The sequence below is a fragment of the Embiotoca jacksoni genome, unplaced genomic scaffold (assembly GCF_022577435.1).
Source record: "Embiotoca jacksoni isolate LCO1_2020_lvr unplaced genomic scaffold, fEmbJac1.0.p SCAF_12, whole genome shotgun sequence".
NCBI lineage: Eukaryota > Metazoa > Chordata > Actinopteri > Embiotocidae > Embiotoca > Embiotoca jacksoni.
In genome coordinates this window covers 18,357,926-18,378,677 of record NW_027185252.1, presented here as the reverse complement: position 1 = coordinate 18,378,677, position 20,752 = coordinate 18,357,926, and the positions used below count along the sequence as shown (strand labels likewise).

Sequence of the window (20,752 nt, the reverse complement as noted above, 5' to 3'; positions counted from 1 at the left end):
ATTCTGTCTGTTGCCTGCTGGTGGATAAGAAGTTGTCACAAAATGGGACATGCTGTCAAGAGTGACCTAAAGATTGGATAACAAAGTGACTGATGTTGTACAGTATGTAGCAGTAGCAGTAATGCAGGGAATGATTTCTCCAGCGGTAAGTATGCCGCTGAGGAATACCTGCCTCTATTTCAGAGAGAACATCCAGTTTTGGCAGACGTACATCTCTGTCCCCAGACACACGCTCAGGAATCCTTCCCTCCGCCTCGCTGCAGACACTTCAAGCTGTAAAAATGCATATCTTTCTCCTTTCAAGGAGTCATCTGTCAAAGTTAACTGTGACACGTCTAAGTACTCGGGCACCGGGGTGAGGAATTTGCCCGGGGCTCGTCACAGTTGGACCTGGAGCCAGTCGGCCGGCGTGCACCAACAAGCCGCCGGACAACTCATGCAGTCGTACACAGGAAGCCGTGTATGGGTTAGAGGTGTTCCTTAGCAGTGATCTGAGAGAGAATGAGTCTATTAATATGAAACCAGTCATTTATTTAGACACAGTTTCTCCACAAGGTGTAATACAGTAGCCTGCATCCAGCCATTATCTGTACATAGACTGCAGCACAGCCATTTAGGAAAATAATGCTACGTTTTGTATATATTATGGTACTTTTGATTTCCTATTTGAAATTGCATAACTAAAGTAATACCCCCTAAAACATACTGAGGCACCATTAACTTATTCATGTATTTTGATTGATTTAGGGGAAAGCTTTTAGTACTCCTCTGATCTGATTTCCTTACTGGCGTTTTCATTTTTTGCACGAGATCGATGCAAAAATTGAATCGTGACTCTGGCTTCAGGAAGAAAAGCAGTGCATGGTGAGGGAGCAGAGGGAGAACGTATTCTTCCTGTAACATGGTTACTGGGAATGGGCTTTGAGGGAGATTTTGAGTGACATCCGACCAGCGGCACAACTCTTATCAATGGACAGATCATGAGAGATTTCAGAGCACGAAGGTGGTGAGGACGTCGGCGGGAGGAGATGGAAAAACGACCGAAGTAGAAAAGAGTGTTGCTGTCCAATGGGTCTGTTTGTAAAGAGAGAGAGGAGACACGGTGCAGGTAGTTAGAGGACATAACACCTGGGTTCCAGTGATGTAATACTGGTAGGTGTAAAGTGGACTACAAGGTTCTATTAATGCATGTTCACTGATGTCTGGATGGAGATCTTTGGAACATATATTATTAGAATATCGTCTCTCATCCTTCAACTACTGTCAGTAATGATAATAAACTTTATTTAAACAGCACTTTTCAAAACAAAGTTATAAAGTGCTTTTCATAGTAAAACCAGGATTAAAAGATTTAACAAAAAGAGGGAAATAAAATCTGACAATTCAAATAAGTAAATGGAAGGGAATCTCCAACAATAAGAAAACAACAGTATTAAATAAAATAAATAAAAAAAACAAGTTCCTGTGTGTTTTATCCAGGCACTTATCTGACAAATGTTACATTGAAGCTGCCAAAGGCCAAAAACACCGAACATGAATCTGGACAATAGTATCTTTAAACCAAACAAGACCATGGTGCTTTGAGCCAAATGCAAATGCCAGCATGCTAATATACTCCTAATGACAATGCTACCACGCACATGGTTTACAGGTATCTTTACCATGTTCACCATCCTCTGGGAAACATGAATGTCTGAACAAAACTTCAGTCCATCGTTGAGATTTCTGAGTTTGGACCACAGTAGTGGACTGAACACCAACATGGCATCCCTGGAACAATGGTGCTACTGTGACAAAAAGTAAATGATCACATCAGAGTATCTAAATCAACACAAACAGCTCAGGTTCATATCAACCTGCTACTTTACACCATTTAAAATCCTGTAGCTGCATGACACGAAGTTTAGTATAATTTTAAGGAGGAAAAGAGCAGATTTTCAAAGTCTGCCTGTTTATTGCGATGCTTAAGTGGCTCTCTCTTTAAGTACATGTAGAGAGAAGACTGGGAAGGAAACGGGACGGCTCCAGTCCTGTGTGCTTGTGTTTGTCCAGTCTAGACATGGACAGAAGCAGAGGAGCAGAGTGTGGCCCACAGGTCAGGAGGTGAGGTCTGTTCGGAGGCACAAACTAATAAACACTTGTGTCTCCATTGCTTGGGAAGCACCCTAAGGATCCTCTCTTGGCACGTTAGCATGTATTTTCCAAAGCTGCAGGTCTATGAGGACAAGCCAGGAAAAAAAAAAAAAGAGACTCGCCTGCTGGGAAGCTGGACAACATTCACATGCTCATGAAAGAGGAAGGGGGAGGTTTGAAGGCTGATGCCAGGCGGGATGACTTTGCCCTTGAGATGAGAGAAGATTTTAGTCAAGTGACACAAATGGCTACCTGCCAGCTCCTCAATAACTGCTAATAAGAAGGTAGGAGTGAATTGTCAGTGCAGCGGAGGATTCCTGGACACTTGGTTTGAGCTCATAGGAAGTGCTCACACAGATGGCTGTTCTGTGTACAGTGACTGTCCTTGTTCTGTGAACAACACTCTTCGCTCTCCACCCCTGGCCTCTGAAGGCCTGCACGGATGATCTCACCCTCCCTGTATGTGTATTTGATTGTGAATACATTGGTCCAGCAGCCCTTCTGTTTGCATCACATGTGGAGGATGCTGCTTGTTCTCTGCTCTGCGAACAGTCCCGCTATATTTAATGACAGCGTTTGGTTAAAGCGCTGCGTTGAGTGTGTGGCTGAGCGCTGCCACAGGATCCCAGCTGATCTACTGAACAGGAACATTGTTTTACAAACCAACAGCGCATCCATCATTCGAAGTACTAGAGAGCCCGGTGAAAATGATGAGGGGGGCCACTGTGGCGATAATAGCTGAAGATTGTCGTGTATTGTTGCCTCTTGTCGGAGACGATGCCACTGAGAGAAGGGCTTTGTTAAATACAATCTTACACGGAGAGGATTAAATGGATGCCATCTGTGTCCTCTCGTCTTCATTTAGAGAAGCTAAAAGCACAACTTGTCATCGCTTAACGCCGACAGGCTGTGAGCCATGAGCTACTGATGGCATTTCACCCTGTTTGTACTGCACTATGCCAATGTTGTGCCTGCGAGCCTCCCAGCTCTACAAACTGAAGCAAACATTCAGCTTTATTGATAGCATTTGGCTGATCTTTTTGAAGCGCTGTGTGTGTGTGCGTGTGTGTGTGTGTGTGTGTGTGTTGTGTGTTGTGTTTTGCCAAGCCTCCCCTGACAACGGCAAACAAACATAACTGTAGAGGCAGCAAGGCGTTTTGAAACCCAGAGTTTCTGACTTTTTTTTTTTTAGCCGATCCCAGCTCACCAACGGCCACTCCAACATCCCATCATGCTTTTTTTATTTTTTATTTTTTTAGCACCCTTGACCTCATGTCACAGATACAATGACTCTTATCTTTGGCTTCCTGCCCTACCTATATTCCCAAGTTTATATTGCCCTCATTAAATACTGAGTAAGTGAATAGCCCACTGTTTGGCCTGTCACTTATTTGTCATTATGTAGAACAAGGTAATAGCTCTGTGGAGATAAGAGACAAGGAAGTCTGACGAAGCGAGTCTGGAGGAGCCAGTCATCTAGGATACCAACAAAATCTAAACAGGCATTTTATGAATAGTATTGTCTTGTTTGACTCTTTCTGTCCGTTGTTGTAATGTTTCAACAGGACGTAGCTGTGTAGATACAGTATCTGTATAATACAGTAACATACCGATCGTCAGCGCGGCCTCTCCCTCGGCAGGGTGAGGCAGCGGGACACTGTAGGTGGGGCCTGCGCTCACCTCGCCGCTTTTTTAGTGTTGCAAGACAAACACGCTGACAGCGGCCGACACACACGTGAGTGATGTGCCAGCAGCCGAGTCAAACATTAAACCCCAAACCGACCATGAATGAATGAGCTCTCGATTGGCTGCTAGAAGGTCTCGATGTGCGACTGTACACACATGGATCATCTGCGAAGTGGTCAGCAGCACAAAGGAGTCCGTTAGCAAGCAGGAAGACTGAGCTTCCCCTGAACCTTGCACACAATAAGATGGGAACCACGATGGCAAACTTTTGTAGCGTTAAAGTTCATTGTGTACTATAAATAAAGAGAAGTGTCATTTTTAAACCGTCACCTCACAGATGTACAGCCTATTTAAAACTGCTGGCAGTGCCGTGCAGGTCTTTTATTTGTTTAACTGCAGGACACTTTATACTGTATACTGTCTGCTGATATTTGTATTGTACTGGTTTTTGCACTCTGTATAAAAAGAATTCAACAAACTTAAACATTTTATACTCGAAGAAAATGCTAAAATAGTTTCACTATGAGATGTCAATCAAACTGTGACATTAGAAGGCCTCAGCCAGTTAGACTCAAGAAGAGACAGCAAAAATAGCTACTATTTATTTTCTGAGAAGTTCTCCATTCACACTAGGTTTAGTTCAGATCAGCAGGAAGTAATCAGTTTGTCCCACCTAAAGTAAAGACTCAGCGCTCAGCTGTGCTGCTCCTAAATGAGAGCAGCAGAAAGTCTTAAACACTGTAAGCTCTACTGCTCTTTTCCTGCTCAAATTCATTTTGAACTTTTGGTTAAATTTCCTCTCCTTTTAGTTCCATTATTTAAATCCTGTTTTTATTCTTTATTCTTTTACATCTTTTGAATTTCTAATTTTACCTGGAATTGTTCTTGTGTTCTCACATTTGTAAAGCGCTCTGACTGCCTGCAGTGTATGAAAGGTGCTACACTATATAAATAAGCCGGTCTTGCCTAAGTTTGGATTGTTTTTGCATTGTGAGGGTACAATAACCGCACACTGAACAATCTACGTTTATTTGCATGTTGTCTGTTACTTGATATTGTTACTTTTACAGTGTGAACATATGACATATTCAAAATCTGCATATAGAATTAGCAAGCACAGTGGATTGATGATACAGTGTTAAACAGTTTCAAAACATTAAATTTGGCCAAATTAAATTTGGATTTATTTTAGCAAAAAAAAGATCTTAACAATAAGGAAAACCTGTTTTCCTTCTATGTTTAGATCGAAAGCAAATTCCAAACTTGAAATCTGTTTTTTTCTTTTTTTATTATTATTATTATTATTGTTTCAGTCTCAACAAAATGATGCACATTGCATTCTCTACGTGAACTTGATCAGTTTTGAGGATCACCAGTAAAAATCCAAACCTTTGCATCAAGTTTAATGTACACGTAGTTCCTAAATCTCAAATCTCAAAACACAACAGAACAAATTTGGGTCATTGGCATGCAGATCAAGACAAAGTGTTAAACTGTCAGCCATATCATCTGTAATCACGTGACTGTCAACAAAATAATCTGACTGCAGTCTCTATTCTCATTGTTGATCTGTTCATCAGGTTTTAACCCAACTGAACTTCACGTCGTGAAGTTTGTAATCACTTTTATTCTTTTGCCTTTTACAGCTCTCAACATATTAGCCTCAGGACTAGCGTTAGTACATCAGTATGTATGTGGCTGTCTGCTTGTTCATTTTAAATGTGTACGTGTGTGAATGTGTTGAAGTCCTATCCAGATACACTATTGTTGGAGTTATCGGTTTATTCCATTAATTGGTGTAATTAGTCTTTGTGCGGGCAAGTCAGGGTCTGATATGAGCGGACGAGCTCCGGCCCTCACGCCCTCTCGGACCGTTTACCTTCCCGATAAGTTTGTGAGCTCGCTAATCTGACACATTAATCACTGCGCGCCATTCAACTGTTTGCTGTTGCATTAGGACCTGTTATCTCTATCGAGTCAATGGAGGGTGTGCAGTAGAACAGAGAAAGAAACAACCTCTACCTGCACATGCAGAATGACCCTCTAATGGCCAGTGTTGAGTGTTTTTAATCAGCTTTTATAGCAGCTGGCTGTCATCAGACAGTTTTGTTGTCGAAGTGCTCGGGGAAGTTTGCTATCAGGAGGGAGTTCATTGTTTGAAGGAGATGAGGGGGAAAACTGGATTTTCTCTCAATCTCTTTAACACCAAAATGACCCCAGGCTTGTTCATCAATAAAGCTATAACAGAGTCCCTGATAGGAGGATTGTTGGCAGGCTGTTTTAAGGCTGGGGATCGTCCCTCAGGAAGCAGCAGCATTCAGGCCACCCTGAAGTCGAGCAGCTCTCCGAGCCCCTTTGAAGACTTTGCTCTTTTCCACCCTCGCTTTGCCTCTCTCTGTCTGATCCGTCTTTATCCCCTTTCTTCTGCCTCCCTGTCTATCTCTGTTTCACTCATCCTATTCTTCATGCTCTCTTTTATCCCAGGATCACTTCTTTAGCCCCTTTGATTAGCATACCAAAACCCCCGTGCATTTCCACCGTGGTTTAAGTGCTATTAATGCTAATTGGAGGCAGGGAACTTCTTTAAGTAGCCCTCTGCAGGTCTGTTTGAACACCTGGTGGGGGGGCTGCGTGCCTGTGTGTGTGTGTGTGTGTGTGTGTGTGTGTGTGTGTGTGTGTGTGTGTGTGTGTGTGTGTGTGTGCGCGCGCGCCCCATCCTTAACCCCATAGACAAAAGACACCCACACACACGTTTATGATTATAAGAACAATTACTGCATCACTGGTGTAAAGCCATCTCATCTTTGTTTATGTGAATGTTTATGACTGAAGATTAATATTAATTTTCACAACTACAGAACTAAACCATCCTATCATTGAAGTACTGGCATTGCACTCATTTTATGACGAGAGCACCACCAGGCAATTTAAATGTTTCCAAGTCTCATTAAAAGTGATGCAGTTATTCATTTAAATGATGTGCTGTAATTTAATGTACCGATGGACGGACAAAAAAACAAGCAGATCTACATTTTAATGAATAGTCTGTAATACAACTTATAATTAACAGTATTCTCTCTTTGACAGGAACATGCTCATTTGTCATTATTGTCCCTGACCTGATGTGAAGAAATGATGTATGTCTAAAATTAATAAATACAACAAATATGCATAACAGTAGCACATACGGCACACATGCAGCAATGAATAATGAGCACAAAGTAGTTGACCACAATTCATTTTAGAAAAATATGCAGGGAGAAGAGTAGCAGAAAACTGCTTTGAAAAATCCTTGTCATTGTATGTAAAAATGTATGGTCGGAATTTTTTTCAAAATATTGCTTATTGGCAGGACAACACTACGATTAGTTTTGTTCTGTAAGGGGCTGTGGGGATAAATAACGTTGGTTAGTCGGGCCAAACTTGTGGTCCGGACTGAAATATTGACATTTTTAGTTTAGTACATAACAATTTTAGTACATTTAATTTGCCAAGAAATTTTGTACTGATATCTCAGAAGATGAATCCTAACAAATGAGATCTGCTGACCTTTTCTTTAACATCACCCAAAAGTCAAAGATTTTTACTTATTCTTTCAAATATCTCTAAAAAGCTTTTTTGTACATGGTCCTCAGAAGATAAATCCTACTGACTTTTCCTCTGATCCCGACATCAGGCTGATAATTGTGTGTTTCGATGAAGCGTGTCAACAACTATTGAACTTTGGCACATACGTTCATGTCCCCTTCAACGTCCCTTGGATGATCCCCTGACAGTCTGGAAATCTTCTGCTCAAATGGAATCAGGCAGCATTCGTGTGTTTTTTGCCGTTGTCGTGAGACGTACAGTAAACACACAGATACATACAATCACATGTATGTGCCCTCTGCTTTAGTCCACGTCTCATTAGAAAGGAGGCAGATATTCATTGAAAATGTGCTCTGCCTGTAAGAGACACTATTGCTCTCACATTAGTAGTAGCAGGAGGTGATGCCTGTAGCTCCAGGAGTGATAGCGGTGATAGTCGTGGCAGTAGTCGCAGCAGGAGCAACCAGTGATTTGAATGCACAAATATTGATAGAAAGCACAACCAAATGCGTATTCTGCCTCAGCACAAAGTCCAATTAAGCTATCAGAGCTTGGCAAGTGTGATGAATCGAGAGCCCGGCGTGTGTGTGTTTATTTTATCATTAGGATATCACCGTCCTCGGAGAAGAGGCACTTTGTGTTATGCTACGGTTAGCACGCGTGGCACTGAAGGAGCAAATTGGATTGGTATTACAGTATGTAAGCCCGGTCTTACATCCTGATGAGCGCCGACAAACAAATTGGATTGGTGGCGTGTAAGTCTGAAGCAGTTTGATGAGCCGAAGGAGCAAATTGAATTCTCAACAATGTAAATCTGTATCAGCTCGATGGCTCCCGGCCCAACTCCAACCTGCCGCCCGCTTAAATCATGCGATTGTTCCCTGCTGTTCCAAGATACAATCTCTCTCAGCCATTTGCTGCAGCACCTAATCTGTTTTTGATGACTGTGGAGGGATGTAGCTGTACATATGGGCGAAGGAATCTCCCTCTGGCCCGCTCCGCCTCAATCTCAGTCTCTCTTTTTTATTACCCCTCTCTTTTTCTCAAGCAAACAAACAAACACACACACACACACACACACACACGCACGCACACGCACACACACACACGCACACACACACACACACACACACACACAACCTGTACAGTTGGCAGAGAAAGATTACTTTGATTGAGCCATCCGTGTGTGTTGATTCAAGAGATTACTCAGATGATTGGTCATACTAATGGACCTCCTGTTTTCTTGGGAAAACATTTTCATCGGAGATAACGGATCATATTTATTATTCCTCTGAAGCCCTGTTGCCCACGCATCATATTTATTGGCTTCCTTATTGGCTCTCTTGTGCAAGTTACTTGGATACCACTTAAATATATATAAATGTTTTATTTACTGTTGGTTTTTTTTTGTCTGTGTCCTCAGTTATCCGTACAGTGAAGACAGCAATCAGGGGAAGGAGTACATGAACACCAGATGCCCGGCCTGGTGTGACCGAATCCTCATGTCTCCCTCTGCCCGAGATCTGGTCCTAAAGGTGAGCCCAACCAATATTTATCCAGTTCAGAGGCTTTTATTTTAAAGCCAGATTCCCTCATATTTTGACCAAAACATCACTTTTCACTCCACTAAAATACAAAACGACTTTATGAATCACTCTCTGTTTCACTCTGCTTCTACAACTCTGTCCTCCTTGATCGACACCCTCCCTCCCCTCCTCCGTCACTTCACAGATGGAAGGATGAGGTGTCTGTGAATATTAATTTGGAGCGCTAAGCCGGGGGTCCATCCAGACAGTATATATATATATATCCCAGCACTTATAGAGTTTTTCTTCATAAAGCCACAGATCTGTCTTCCTCCTCAGAGAGTCGAACCCTGCCCGGCTTCAAATCCATCCCAGCAATATAAATGCCTGCCAATCTGCCACCTCTGTGCCGCCCCCCTCCCCTCCCCTCTCTCTCTCTCTCTCTCTCTCTCTCTCTCTCTCTCTCTCTCTCTCTCTCTCTCTCTCTCTCTCTCTCTCTCTGTATGCTGCAGTCTGTTCACTCTTGACTCACTATTTTGTTTGCTGGATTACTTGGAGATCTGCCATGCAACCAAGCAAGTGTTTTCCCAGATTTGTTTTACCCTTCTTTGAGATAAAACCCTTTGAGTAGGAGGGCCTTTATGACGAACCCAAATCAGGTTGTTTTTTTTTGCGTTTTAGATCCCCCAAATCCTGAGATTTAAACTGAACTTTCTCATTAGAAGTCTTTCAGAGCTGCAACATCCAGGCTTTCATCTGTTAATGTGAGTGAAAGAGATGCCGCAGTGTATTGTACAGTACCAGTCCACAGCAGGGAGCTGCTCAGGAAGTTTGGCTTTCCTTTGTCCACCACAAATGAGAAATTCCTTCCTGATCTTTCTTCTTTTACTAACTGAAGCGTGACGAGGACTCTTCAGCCAACTCTGATCACTGCGTCACAGTAACCTGTTAAAAAACAGTGACTGTAAAGCATTAAAACTGCTTGTTTCGGCCAGTTAATGTGTCAGAATTATGTAAAAGGTGATTCACTCAGATACAGATGGTTTGTTGTTTGCTTTTCTTCCCCTCAAGCACCGGCTAATTGCTTGTAATGCGGGGGACTGAGTCGAACAGTTAGTGTGTTCGCAGATTGGCTGATGATTCACTGAGCACACACACTCTCTGGCTTTGAGCGTTACAGATTGTTGAGACATGGGCCCGTAAACAGCCCGGCGTGTGGCGTCATCTATCATGGCACGGTCGGTTAACTCGCCATCATGTTATTTTCTGCTTGCCGAGCCCTAACACGCCAAAGGTTGCCCGCTGGCTGCGCGGCGCGGCACCAGCTCCGGGAGCGCCGGTAATGAATGTTTAGCCGAGCGAGCGCTCCCTCTCTGCCGGAGGGCCCCGGGTAATTTGTTTATCTGTCTAAAGATTACGCAGCCCGAAAATCCACAATTTTATGCTGCCTTTGTAAATTATCAAGTGTGTGTTTGATGAATGTATCTCGGGCCACGGGAGGCAGCGGCGCAGGGCCGTCTGCCAGACAAATAGAGCGGTGGCAGTGCGTGGCCCGCTAGAAAAGGTAGTGAGGTGGAGGCGCACCGTGTGCTGACCCCACTGCGCCGCAGGATTGGTCTGAAGTTAATTTGGATTTCGCTTTATGGTTCATTCTCAAGCTCTCTATCTCTTTCTTCTGAGGCGTCAGTGCAGCTCACCAAGTCACAACTGGCAGCACCCACCAGCCTCCGTGTTGTGTGTGCTCGTTCGTGTGGGGGTCGGGTGGCTGTTTAAAAAGTCTTTAGTTCAACCAGACAAGTGTGATTTATACTCCAGCCTTCAGATTCACGTGCCAGTGGGAACGAACAGCTTCTTTGTGTTGCACAACGTGATATTGAAACATGGTTCTCTGAGATCGGCTCTTAGATTACAGTGGGAGTGTATCAGGCAAATGTACACTTTGAAAATGACTCCTGCTTTTCTTTTCTCGCCACCGCGCGGTGCACAAGTTCTAAGGTAAAACTTTCCTCAGAGTTTGTTCCTGCTGCTCTCTGACAGCCTGTAAGAGTTCATCAATGTTACATATTTGCTCACTTACTTTACTTACACTTATTTGTATTATATAAAAGTTTACTTGAACTAGGCTACAGGCTATAACAGGATTTTGAAATATATGTTTTCACACATTTGTGACTGTAAATTGACTTAATTTTCTAACAGCTGTTTCTGAACTTAAAGTATTTCATAAACCCTTTGTTACTTTGCAGTTACATTAAGTATTAATTTTATATTTGTTCCCATTTTTCCCACTTAATACTTACGCTATGTCTATATGACTTAAGAGGTGTTTCATACTGAGCAGAAATCTTCTGCAGATAACAGATAAACTGCTCAGAGTGACATCACTGGTGAAATAATGAGGTGTTTATCAGCACCTAAATTAATTATGTTCCTGACTGTTAATTTCAGAACTAAACACACAAAAAGTGAAGCTCCTGCCTCTGTTGGTCATGTGGACACATTTAAATCTCACCGTTTTCTGCTTCTACGTGACTTTTATTTTGAAACCAACCATGTGATCCTGCTAATTGTGTTTAATGAAGCTGCTGCGCCGACTGCTCGTCCATGAACGTGTCATAAAACGTGACACGAGCCTGTAATGATGCTGCGGTGTAAACACAAACACTGTGCTGCTGACTCTGCTGAATCCTGTGTGTGTGTGTGTGTGTGTGTGTGTGTGTGTGTGTGTGTGTGTGTGTGTGTGTGTGTGTGTGTGTGTGTGTGTGTGTGTGTGTGTGTGCGTGCGTGTGAACAGTGTAACAGAGGTGTGGATACAAGTCGAAACCTGCTGTTCTCTCCATGTTTGCATCACACAACATTTGATTTTGTGTCTCTGCAGCCTGAAAATGAAGAGAAGTCTATAGTCTATGATAACATTGGGCCCAATGTCTGCATGGGGGACCACAAGGTAACAACAGGGCCTCTGCCCACATCTTCACTGTGTGTGACTGTGCTGTGATTCATGTCGGGATTCAACTGAAGAAGGGATTATGACATATTTGCATTTTGTTTGGGGAAACAGTTAAATAATAGAACTTCCTGTATGTCTGGTTATAAACATGCTGCAACTGTATGAGGCTCATAAATCATTAGAGGTTAGAAGATTTGGTTTGTGTCCGATACAGCCTGTAATGCTATAACTGTATTGTTTGTTTGATTACATATCCACCAGAATGCTAATCAATACTCAACTAGTTTTAACCTGCACTGATTTTATTTCAACATTTTCTTTAAATTGAGTTTATTTATCAAATTAATGTCTTTTTACCTTCGGCCTATAAGTTTAACTTTAAAGACACTTTTGAGTATTTCTTTAAATTGTCTCGTATCAGCAGCTTCCCCCCCCCCCCCCCCCCCCCCCCCTAAACTTTCTGTCTCTAAATCAAATTTGAAACAGTTTATATTTCAGGAAGAACCTTAAAAAAAAGTGTGAGCGAGGTTTGTTTCTGACTGTATAGAAAGTGTTTTAACACTGTTGCCTCAGTCTGCTCCGTGTCAGACAGAAGGTCTTCCCCTGAAAGAGAGGCGCCTTAAATCAGGTCTTTCATCATTACACAGCGTGACACGGCCGGTGGTGTGTGTGTGCGAGGTGACCCGAGCACACCGGCAGCTCCCGCAGCAGCCGTCACCTCCGAGCCACACACCACTGCCAAAATCACAGCTGCCTATGTTCCAGAAATGTCCGAAGTAGTTAGCATGCGGGCCTCAGAATGCACGGCGCTGGTATGTGAGTTTAACCTGCGTGTCAGAGGGGAGCGGGGACGAGTGTGTGTTTGTCCCACACAGCATTAAGAAAGTCTGGACGCTGATTTTCTCTTTTTTTGTTGTTGTTTTTGTCTCTGTCCCCCTGCCAGCCTGTCTTCCTGTCCTTCCGAATAACAGCGGGGGCAGGTAAACCTAATGCAAATAAGCACAAGTGTTGTGTGGTGCAGTGATGTCGTGGTAAATATTATTTTTTTTCTTTCTTATAATTCTTCCCATTGTTGCCACTGTTTTGCTTTGATTTGCTTGACTTTTTGTCATTACTTGGCACAAGTGCGAGGGGCGAACGTGCCCGTCTGTAGAGTTTTACTTCTAAATTAAACTTCACAAGTGGTGAAATGTCACACGACTGCTGTTTGCTTAAAATGCTTCAGTCATTTTAAGACACTTACTGACACACCTTGAGCTGCATCTTGTACTAAAAACCTGAGAAAATAAAGGACATGACATCATATTTCTTTGACGACAAAGACGACTTGGTTTTAAGGAGTAAAACTTTTCTTTGTTTCCTCCACAGGGAAGTGTTGCCAAAGGGGGGAGAACATATTCCGTGAAGCGCCTCTGTGAGAACACCGGAGAAACAAACAGCGCACACACACACACACACACACACACACACACACACACATATAAACACACATATAAACACGCAGACACAGACACACACACACACACACACACACACACACACACATATAAACACACAGACACAGACACGCACACACACACATATAGACACACACGCACACACTTTGCACAAGCATACACTGAACTTTTTCAGCAGTGCTGACCAGTTGCAGTTGTCCAGACACCTCATCCATAAGAAAACCACGCCGGTTTCTCTCCATAAAACACTTGTTGAAATGTGGACGAGCACCCAAGGGCCCGGCTCCAGACAAGACACACATCGCTGACCTCACCGTTGCCACGCAACCCCATTCCCCAGAGAGAGAGAGCGAGCGATCGAGAGAAAGACGGACGGACAGACGGACGACTCTTTTCCATGCCACAGCCTCATTGCCAAAACTCTAATTGAAATCAGTCCTACTATGTACTTTTAGACACCGTACTCGCCATTTTTAGGTATGCCTCTATGTATAGAAGCTACTTTCCATACAGTATGTAAGGTGTTTTAAAAAAATGAAAAGTGCAATGCAAAAAAAGTTGTATATCTATATTGTTAGGTTTATTTGTACATTGGACATTATAACATAGAGTTGTTGATGGTTTTAGTGCCGTTCTCTTTTTCTGACCAAACTTTGTGGTCCTTTTTGTTGGAATAGATAGAAACCTCTGAGTTTATTTCAACAATTTATATATATACATATTCTATTTTTTTTTGTTTTGTTTTGTTTCATTTTGTTTTTGAGTTGTTGTTGTTGTTGTTGTTGTGTGCACAACACACGGCCATGCCTGACACATCGGTTGAGTCTCATTTTATATACTGTACTTTTTAAAGAGATAATTTATAATTCTTACCAAAATGTTTATGCTGAAGTGTGCGCGGCAGCCGAGTGATTGGGTAGGTGTTCCTGCAGCCACAGTGACCTTTGAATAAGTCCGTACACGGCAAGAGAAGCAGAGAAACCGTTCGGTGATTTATTACCTATCCAAGAATGTTTTAAGCAGTGCCATAGACCATGCAAGTATATAAGATAATGTTTCATATATAGTATTCTCACATTATGATATTATTATTCTTACTCTAACTTATTTCTATAATATTATGGTTCTGAATGTGATATTTTAGGTAGGCTTGGGTGTCCTTAAGATGTAAACTGTTTTCTTTTTCTTTTTTTTGGTCTATTTTTGTTACTGCATTATGGTGCCAAGTATCCCACACAGAGATGAAGTGTGTAAGAGTTCTAAAAATACTTAAGTCAGACGGTAAAAGGTGTGGATTATGAAATGTAAGAGAAAAAAAACACAACAGAGTAACTCTAAATGCGGGGAAAGAGCAGGGAGACCTGCTTTTATTTGTTCTGTATGTAGCCTTCAGCAGCCTTCATTGCAAATAATTGGAGCATTAAAGGGGCGACTGGCGATTCATTTTTATTGATTTCATTTACTACACTACAGGTTTTAGACTGTGTGAAGCCGTCACATTGATCCTCTCTGATTTATTTTTTTTTTTTCATCTAAATCACTGCAAGTGGAAATTATTTTGTGCTTGCTGCAGAATTTATGTTGTCTTGTGTGATTTGGTTTGTAGGCAAAACGTTATAAAAGAAAAAGAAGCCCTGCTTGTTTTTGTTCCTGCTGGTCATTGTGAGTATACTGTAGGAGTATAAGCCGCAGTTTTTTTCTTCACTCCATCTTATAAAAAGCAGATAGAGATTTTATTCTAGCCCCTTCTGGACGGCCTGGCCTCTACTGTAGGTGATGCAGTTCTCAAGCAATAAAAACCATTAGAGCTCAAAGCCTGTTTTGTCCTCATTATCTCTAATCTTACCTCTTTACCACACAGGTTCTTCATCTGTTGGCTTTCTGCGGAGTCATTACTGTATTATTACTAACAGACCGGGACACCAGCTTTAACTGGTTGAAGATGGGCCTCCAAACAACCACCAGAAAAATATTTCCGATTTACTACGTCTTCCTGTGAGATATTCTTCTTTTCTATCTACTTTGGTGTCTCCGCATTGGCCTTTATTCCCACAAGAGGTTTTGTTTACACAACGATTTTGCACAATTAAGAAAATAATGCAACTTCTCCTCGTCTGTGGCCAGAAATGGGTCATTTAAATCTATAATAAACATGTTCGATTATTTAAAAAATAAGTGCAGCTCTTGACACTAAACCTTTCAGAATATTCAGCAAATTCAACAATTCCTAGTAGCAAATAGGAATAAGGGACATTTTTTGGGAATAAAAACAAAAATAAGTTACAATAAATTGACTATAAATCCATTATTATATATAACAGACAGTGTTTAATGTCAGCAGACTGTGGCTTCAGGAGTTTGACTGTCACTGTGACCTCCATCAAACTGTCTTTATTTTGTCGTTTTGCTCCTGTAGAACCGTTTCATACGACAACAGGTGTTCATTTCATGCACGGATTATGAGAGACTCCAAAGTGGGATTTGAGTTGAGTGATTTGATCATTTCTGATTGGCTGACGGCTCCCATTGATTCTGACTTGAGAGAGGACTGACTTAGGTGTAGTACCGCATTAGAGACAGAGGGGACGCACTTCTGTCCAGGAGTTCCATATTAAATACACTGGATGAACTATTTATATAACACATCAAACTACACATAAAACCACAATGAATAGTTGTTGTCGTTTTTTTTTTTTTTTTTTTTAAATAAATTAATAATGAGTTAAATTACGTATCGTTTTGATGACAAAACCCGACATGAAACTGAAGATAAATAAAGAGTTAAAGAAATCCTAACTTTGGGGGAAAAACAAAAATAGACGAGTGCAAAATAAACATCTTCTAATAAAAGAGAACTGACTGTTTGGAGTTTTAGTAAAATTTTCTGCACTGATTGAAAATATAATTAAACATCTGTCTATAATAATAAAACATATTTTAAATAAATATGTTAATAAACATTAGACCTTTTTCTACAATAATGAAGCTGCATAAAAGCTTTATTTTTGTATGAGTGTCATTATTGAAAAAAAATCTAAATGTTGAAACTAAATTTAATAAAAACGTTTCTTTTAGTAAACAATAAATGTTTGATTAAAAAAAAATCTATACATTATTATTAGCTACCCATATAAAGTGTTTGCAGTGATACTGCATACTTTTTAAAAATACATGAAAACGAATTCCAACATATTGAATCCTTAAGCTTTTTTGTTGCCAATAATGAAATTCAATTTTCGATAGTAATGAATTCATCTTTAATTTATATTAAGCCCATACATGAAAACAAACCCCAAAATGAAACAAAAATGCTTGTTAAATAATTTATTCATAATACAAAGTTTTTTTTTTTCTCCTTCCTATAGCCTTTCCGGAAGCAATAATACTCTTTTTAGATCCAACATAAACGATGCACCAGTTCTCTGTTACGCTGCGTGATGAGGTCAAACAGAAACTCCTTCAAATTAAATCAAAGTGATGTAGTTAAAACAAGCGGCTTTTTTTTTTCCTTCTTTTTTAAACAATGATTATTTACAGCATTTTGCCTTTTATACATTTGTGTGCCGGAATTGAGAATTCAATAAAAGGTGGTGAAAAGGGGCGACATGACTCTGCAGGAAGAAAAAAACGAAGCAGCAGGTTTATCTGAGGGGGAATACGCGCGTCAGGGCTGCTGCGGCGGGAGGAAGGCCGCCACGTTTCCACGGGATGGAACAACATAACTTATTCAGTAAAAAATATATATACAATCTCACGTACATTTTCACCTGCGGGCTGTACAGCACAAATCATTCACTCATCTCAAACCTGCGCCCTCCTCCGAACATTTTATTCTCTCGCCTTTTAGGACAGTGGATACCCTGGTTAAACTGAGCTTTACAAGCATCACAGGCCCCGTATGCACCTGCCATTTTAAAACACGCGTCTGGGATCCGGATCAGCGTTGGCTCCTAATAAATCAGATCAATTAAAAACTCACAGTCACCTCTCCAAACCACATAAAGCAAATGTCTGCCCGATGTTTTAACCAAAAAATGTAATTAAAGCTGAATTATCTAAAACACTTGCAGGATGTATGAAAAAGGACGGTAATGGTGTAATTATTTTTTTGCAGATGAAAATATTACGACTGCCGAAATTTAAATCCCAAATTAATAAGAATCTTTCAGCGGTGTGATTCAGAGCAAAAGAAGTGGCCTACGTCTAAAGGTGACAGAAGCTGCTAATTCTGAGTAACAAGTGTCATAAATCCCACAAAATAAATCGGAATTACTGGTGTCATAAACTTTCACACTAATGAGCCCAACACTGATCCGGATTGTGTGTGTAGAATATTTTGTTTACATTTACACTTGTTGTTAAAACTCCACTTATATGCGTAAAATCTGATTTGCGTCGCCAACACAAATTTCATTTCCATCATTGTCCTTTCAACTGACACAAGCTGGTCATTATCAGTCTTCTTGAAGTCCACTTCTTACAGGACTTATGTCTCCATGTGTACAGTGTCTACAAGTGGGTTTGAATGCAGCCAAATGCGTCTCTGGCCACGTTTTGGCGAGCGAGTCTTCGGTGCGTCTTTGAGCACACTTGGTTTTTACGCATTTTTCTTGCTCTGTTTGAGCAAAACGCGATCCCCTCAGACGCATGTTCGTAATGTCAGGTGGAAATGGGGTCAGAAAGAGTGCGACAAGTCTCTGCTAGACCCTTTGGCCCCCCTCCACGTTGGGTCCCCCAACTGTGGGCATCACAAGGCGTCCGAGCTGTTACTGCAAGGGCTGATCAGCGCTAGGTTGGTGGCCTTGTGCTTTTTCAACAGTCTCGTGATTTTCTCATCGTCTGAATTTGGGTCCAGTGGTTTGTTGTACTCGTCGTCGTCCTCGTTATCCGAGCTCTCCTTCATTTTCTCCGTCTCCGAGTCGTGCTTCTTCTTGGCCGTGGCCATTTCTGCTGCGTGTCTCTTCCGCCATTTGGTTCTTCTGTTCTGAAACCAAACCTGTTGAGGAGGGAAATAGAATACACAGATGCTCAACAGGTCCAGTAATAAGTAAACACTCAAAGGCAGAAACAGAAATGATCTACTGTGTTATAAAGAGAAGATTATGTGGAGAAACGTGGTAAAAACGATAGAAACTAATACAGGAATAATAATAATAATAATAATAATAATAATAATAATAATAATAATAATAATAATAAAATTAGGAGATCAAACATGAATAATTGGTCATTATAAAGCATAATAATTATATATTCATTGGCCTGTATAGCCAATAGTGGAATACAAATTAAAGTGTATTTCGATCACATAATGTTTTAGGCGTGCACCAACTTGAGCCCAGCAGGTGTGTGACGGTCTTTACCTTGACTTGGCTCTCGGTCATTCCTAAAGAGTATGCCAGCCGTGCTCTCTCCGGGCCGGCCAGGTATTTCGTCTGCTCGAAAGTTTTCTCCAGTGCAAAAATTTGTTGTCCTGAAAAAGTCGGTCTGGAGTGTTTCTTTTTGCCGTCCTTGTCCATCATCATGTTGGCCTGAGCTGGACAAAAAAAAAAAAAAAAAGCAGCATCAAGAGGTTACACAGGGAAGTGTGAATAAAATGTAATTGTAAATGTGGTGCTCACTAACACAGCCTCAAATATTCCTGAAGTGAGTCTGAGCGAGTTTACCGACCCAAATATTGATCGCTATTGTTGTTGTTATTATAGTTTAAAAGTCCTGTCAGGTGAAACTTCAGCGTTCTGTGAAGAATTGCCATGTCCGTGGTGATCATATACCACTTAATATTACGTGTTCACACCTTTACACAGCTATGACATTAATAAGATACAGATTTTGTTGTCCTGATTGTGTTAAAAACCTACAGCCTGTGTATTTTGTTGGTGGTGTTTGCTCTGTGGACTGACAGGCCTCTTAGTGGCCTAAATAATGTCTTAAATTACAAGACAGCAAAAATATTCTATAAACTGGAGAGAAGCCTCTGTATTTAAACAGAAACGTTCAAATTTAAGATAACCCCCGATGTGTAAACACATACACACACGCACGCACACGCACACGCACACACACACACACACACACACACACACACACACAGGACTTACCATGACAAGGAACCCGCGGGTCCCTCCACGGAGAACCCTGCATCACCCCGGGCCAGAAGATAGGCGCCCTCCCCGGCAGCTCGGCCAGAGGCTTCGGGTACCGCGACACCGCCGGGCTGAAGTACATCCCCGCCGCTGCGGCGGCGGCGGCCGCGGTGGTCGCCAGGCCGTTTATCCGGGGAAATCCGGTCAGCAGCTGCCCGGCGGTGGTGATGGGTCTCCCCAGAATGTCGCTTATTCCGTGCGGGGTCCCCCGCAATTCCCCGATCTGGGAGTTCAGGCAGGCGAGCGAAGGCGCCTTGAAGCCCGCGGGGTTCTGCTGCAGCGCGTACGGGAACAGGGACGTCTTCATCTCGGTCATGTTGTGCAACGCCGCCAGCGGGGTGCTGCCCAGGACGAAAGCACTCTGCCGGTTACCCTCCATCTGCCCGACCGCTAACATTTGTGAACATGAACCGCCAGACTCTCGCGGATAAAAAAAAAGAAAAAAAAAAAAAAAGAAAAAAAAAAAGTGGAGCTGAACTAGAAAGAGGAAATAAAGGAGCAGAGCGGACTGGTGGAGCGCAGGAGCCAGGCCACTTCTCCAAAAGTATCCTGGATGAGGAGGAAGTCACTGAAAATGTTGGAAAAACTTGAGCAAAAAGCGAAGTTGTTCTCTCTTGGGAAGCGAAGCGGCTGCTGAAAGTCCCGGAAAGTGTCTCTGCGTGTTTGTTTTGGTCGGATCAGTCAGCTGGGAGGAGGCTGCAAGCGTCCGCCGCAGGAATCCTGTCTGATGATGTTTTTAGTGGGTTTGATGGGAACCATTAAGGGGTCGGCTTGTCTTTCCATAAATTGACTCGCTCTACGCTGCGAGTGAAGCGGGACTCGCTGATAACAGCGCAGCCACCTGCATGCGCGCTATTCCTATTGGACAAGGCTGAGTGAGACGGGGCTCTGATTGGAGGAGACGTGGACTCCGTGCGTCTTCGCTGGACGAGTGTTGCATTGAGGTGCTGTCGGAAATAGGAATTCTCAGTAAAGCTGCACATGAACGACATTACTCAGTGCTTACTAGGACCGACTGGGTTTATTTATGACAGGTGGTGATCCATGCTGCAGATAAGAGACGATTTAGAGCAAGACAACATCAGAAAAATATTCAGCCGAGCATATGTTGCTTTTATTATTAGCCTGCCCGGGCTGTGGAAGGTGTCATTAAAATGTTGGATTTTTTTTTTTCCCGCTTGACATTTCTCCTAACACACGTCACGTGGTGTACGTTGTTGTTTTTTTTTGTTTGTTTTTTTTGTGTTTTTTTTTATGCACAGAAGC

At 42.1% G+C, this 20,752-nt stretch overlaps 2 protein-coding genes across 3 annotated transcripts in view; one reads left to right on the top strand and one right to left on the bottom strand.

The window, feature by feature from the left end:
• LOC138195640 (inositol polyphosphate-5-phosphatase A) overlaps positions 1–15,154 on the top strand; it is a 141,070-nt gene extending 125,916 nt beyond the window's left edge. Inside the window, exons 13-16 of one of the 2 annotated variants that reach the window (XM_069145258.1) lie at positions 8,831–8,942; positions 11,812–11,880; positions 12,827–12,914; positions 13,252–15,154. In XM_069145258.1, the coding sequence (XP_069001359.1) occupies positions 8,831–8,942; positions 11,812–11,880; positions 12,827–12,907 (262 nt within the window). In that variant the 3' untranslated portion in view covers positions 12,908–12,914; positions 13,252–15,154. The remainder of the gene's footprint in view (positions 1–8,830; positions 8,943–11,811; positions 11,881–12,826; positions 12,915–13,251) is intronic. The other variant, XM_069145257.1, reaches the window with a different exon arrangement.
• Positions 15,155–16,649: 1,495 nt separating this feature from the next.
• On the bottom strand, positions 16,650–20,296 carry nkx6.2 (NK6 homeobox 2). The gene is made up of 3 exons (XM_069145256.1): positions 19,442–20,296; positions 18,704–18,876; positions 16,650–18,336 (listed from the first exon to the last, which is right to left on the bottom strand). The coding sequence occupies exons 1-3, from the start codon at positions 19,881–19,883 to the stop codon at positions 18,088–18,090; spliced, it is 864 nt and encodes a 287-aa protein (XP_069001357.1). The 5' UTR covers positions 19,884–20,296; the 3' UTR covers positions 16,650–18,087.
• Between the last annotated feature and the right edge of the window lie 456 nt (positions 20,297–20,752).

What these genes read in the sequence shown, in the direction of transcription:
- nkx6.2 (XM_069145256.1), bottom strand. Translation starts at nt 19,883, where the DNA reads ATGTTAGCGGTCGGGCAGATGGAGGGTAACCGGCAGAGTGCTTTCGTC. An exon ending in CCCGCGGGTTCCTTGTCATG is followed by an intron (nt 18,877 to 19,441) that starts GTAAGTCCTGTG and finishes TTTTTTGTCCAG; the next exon opens with CTCAGGCCAACATGATGATG. An exon ending in TGACCGAGAGCCAAGTCAAG is followed by an intron (nt 18,337 to 18,703) that starts GTAAAGACCGTC and finishes CCTCCTCAACAG; the next exon opens with GTTTGGTTTCAGAACAGAAG.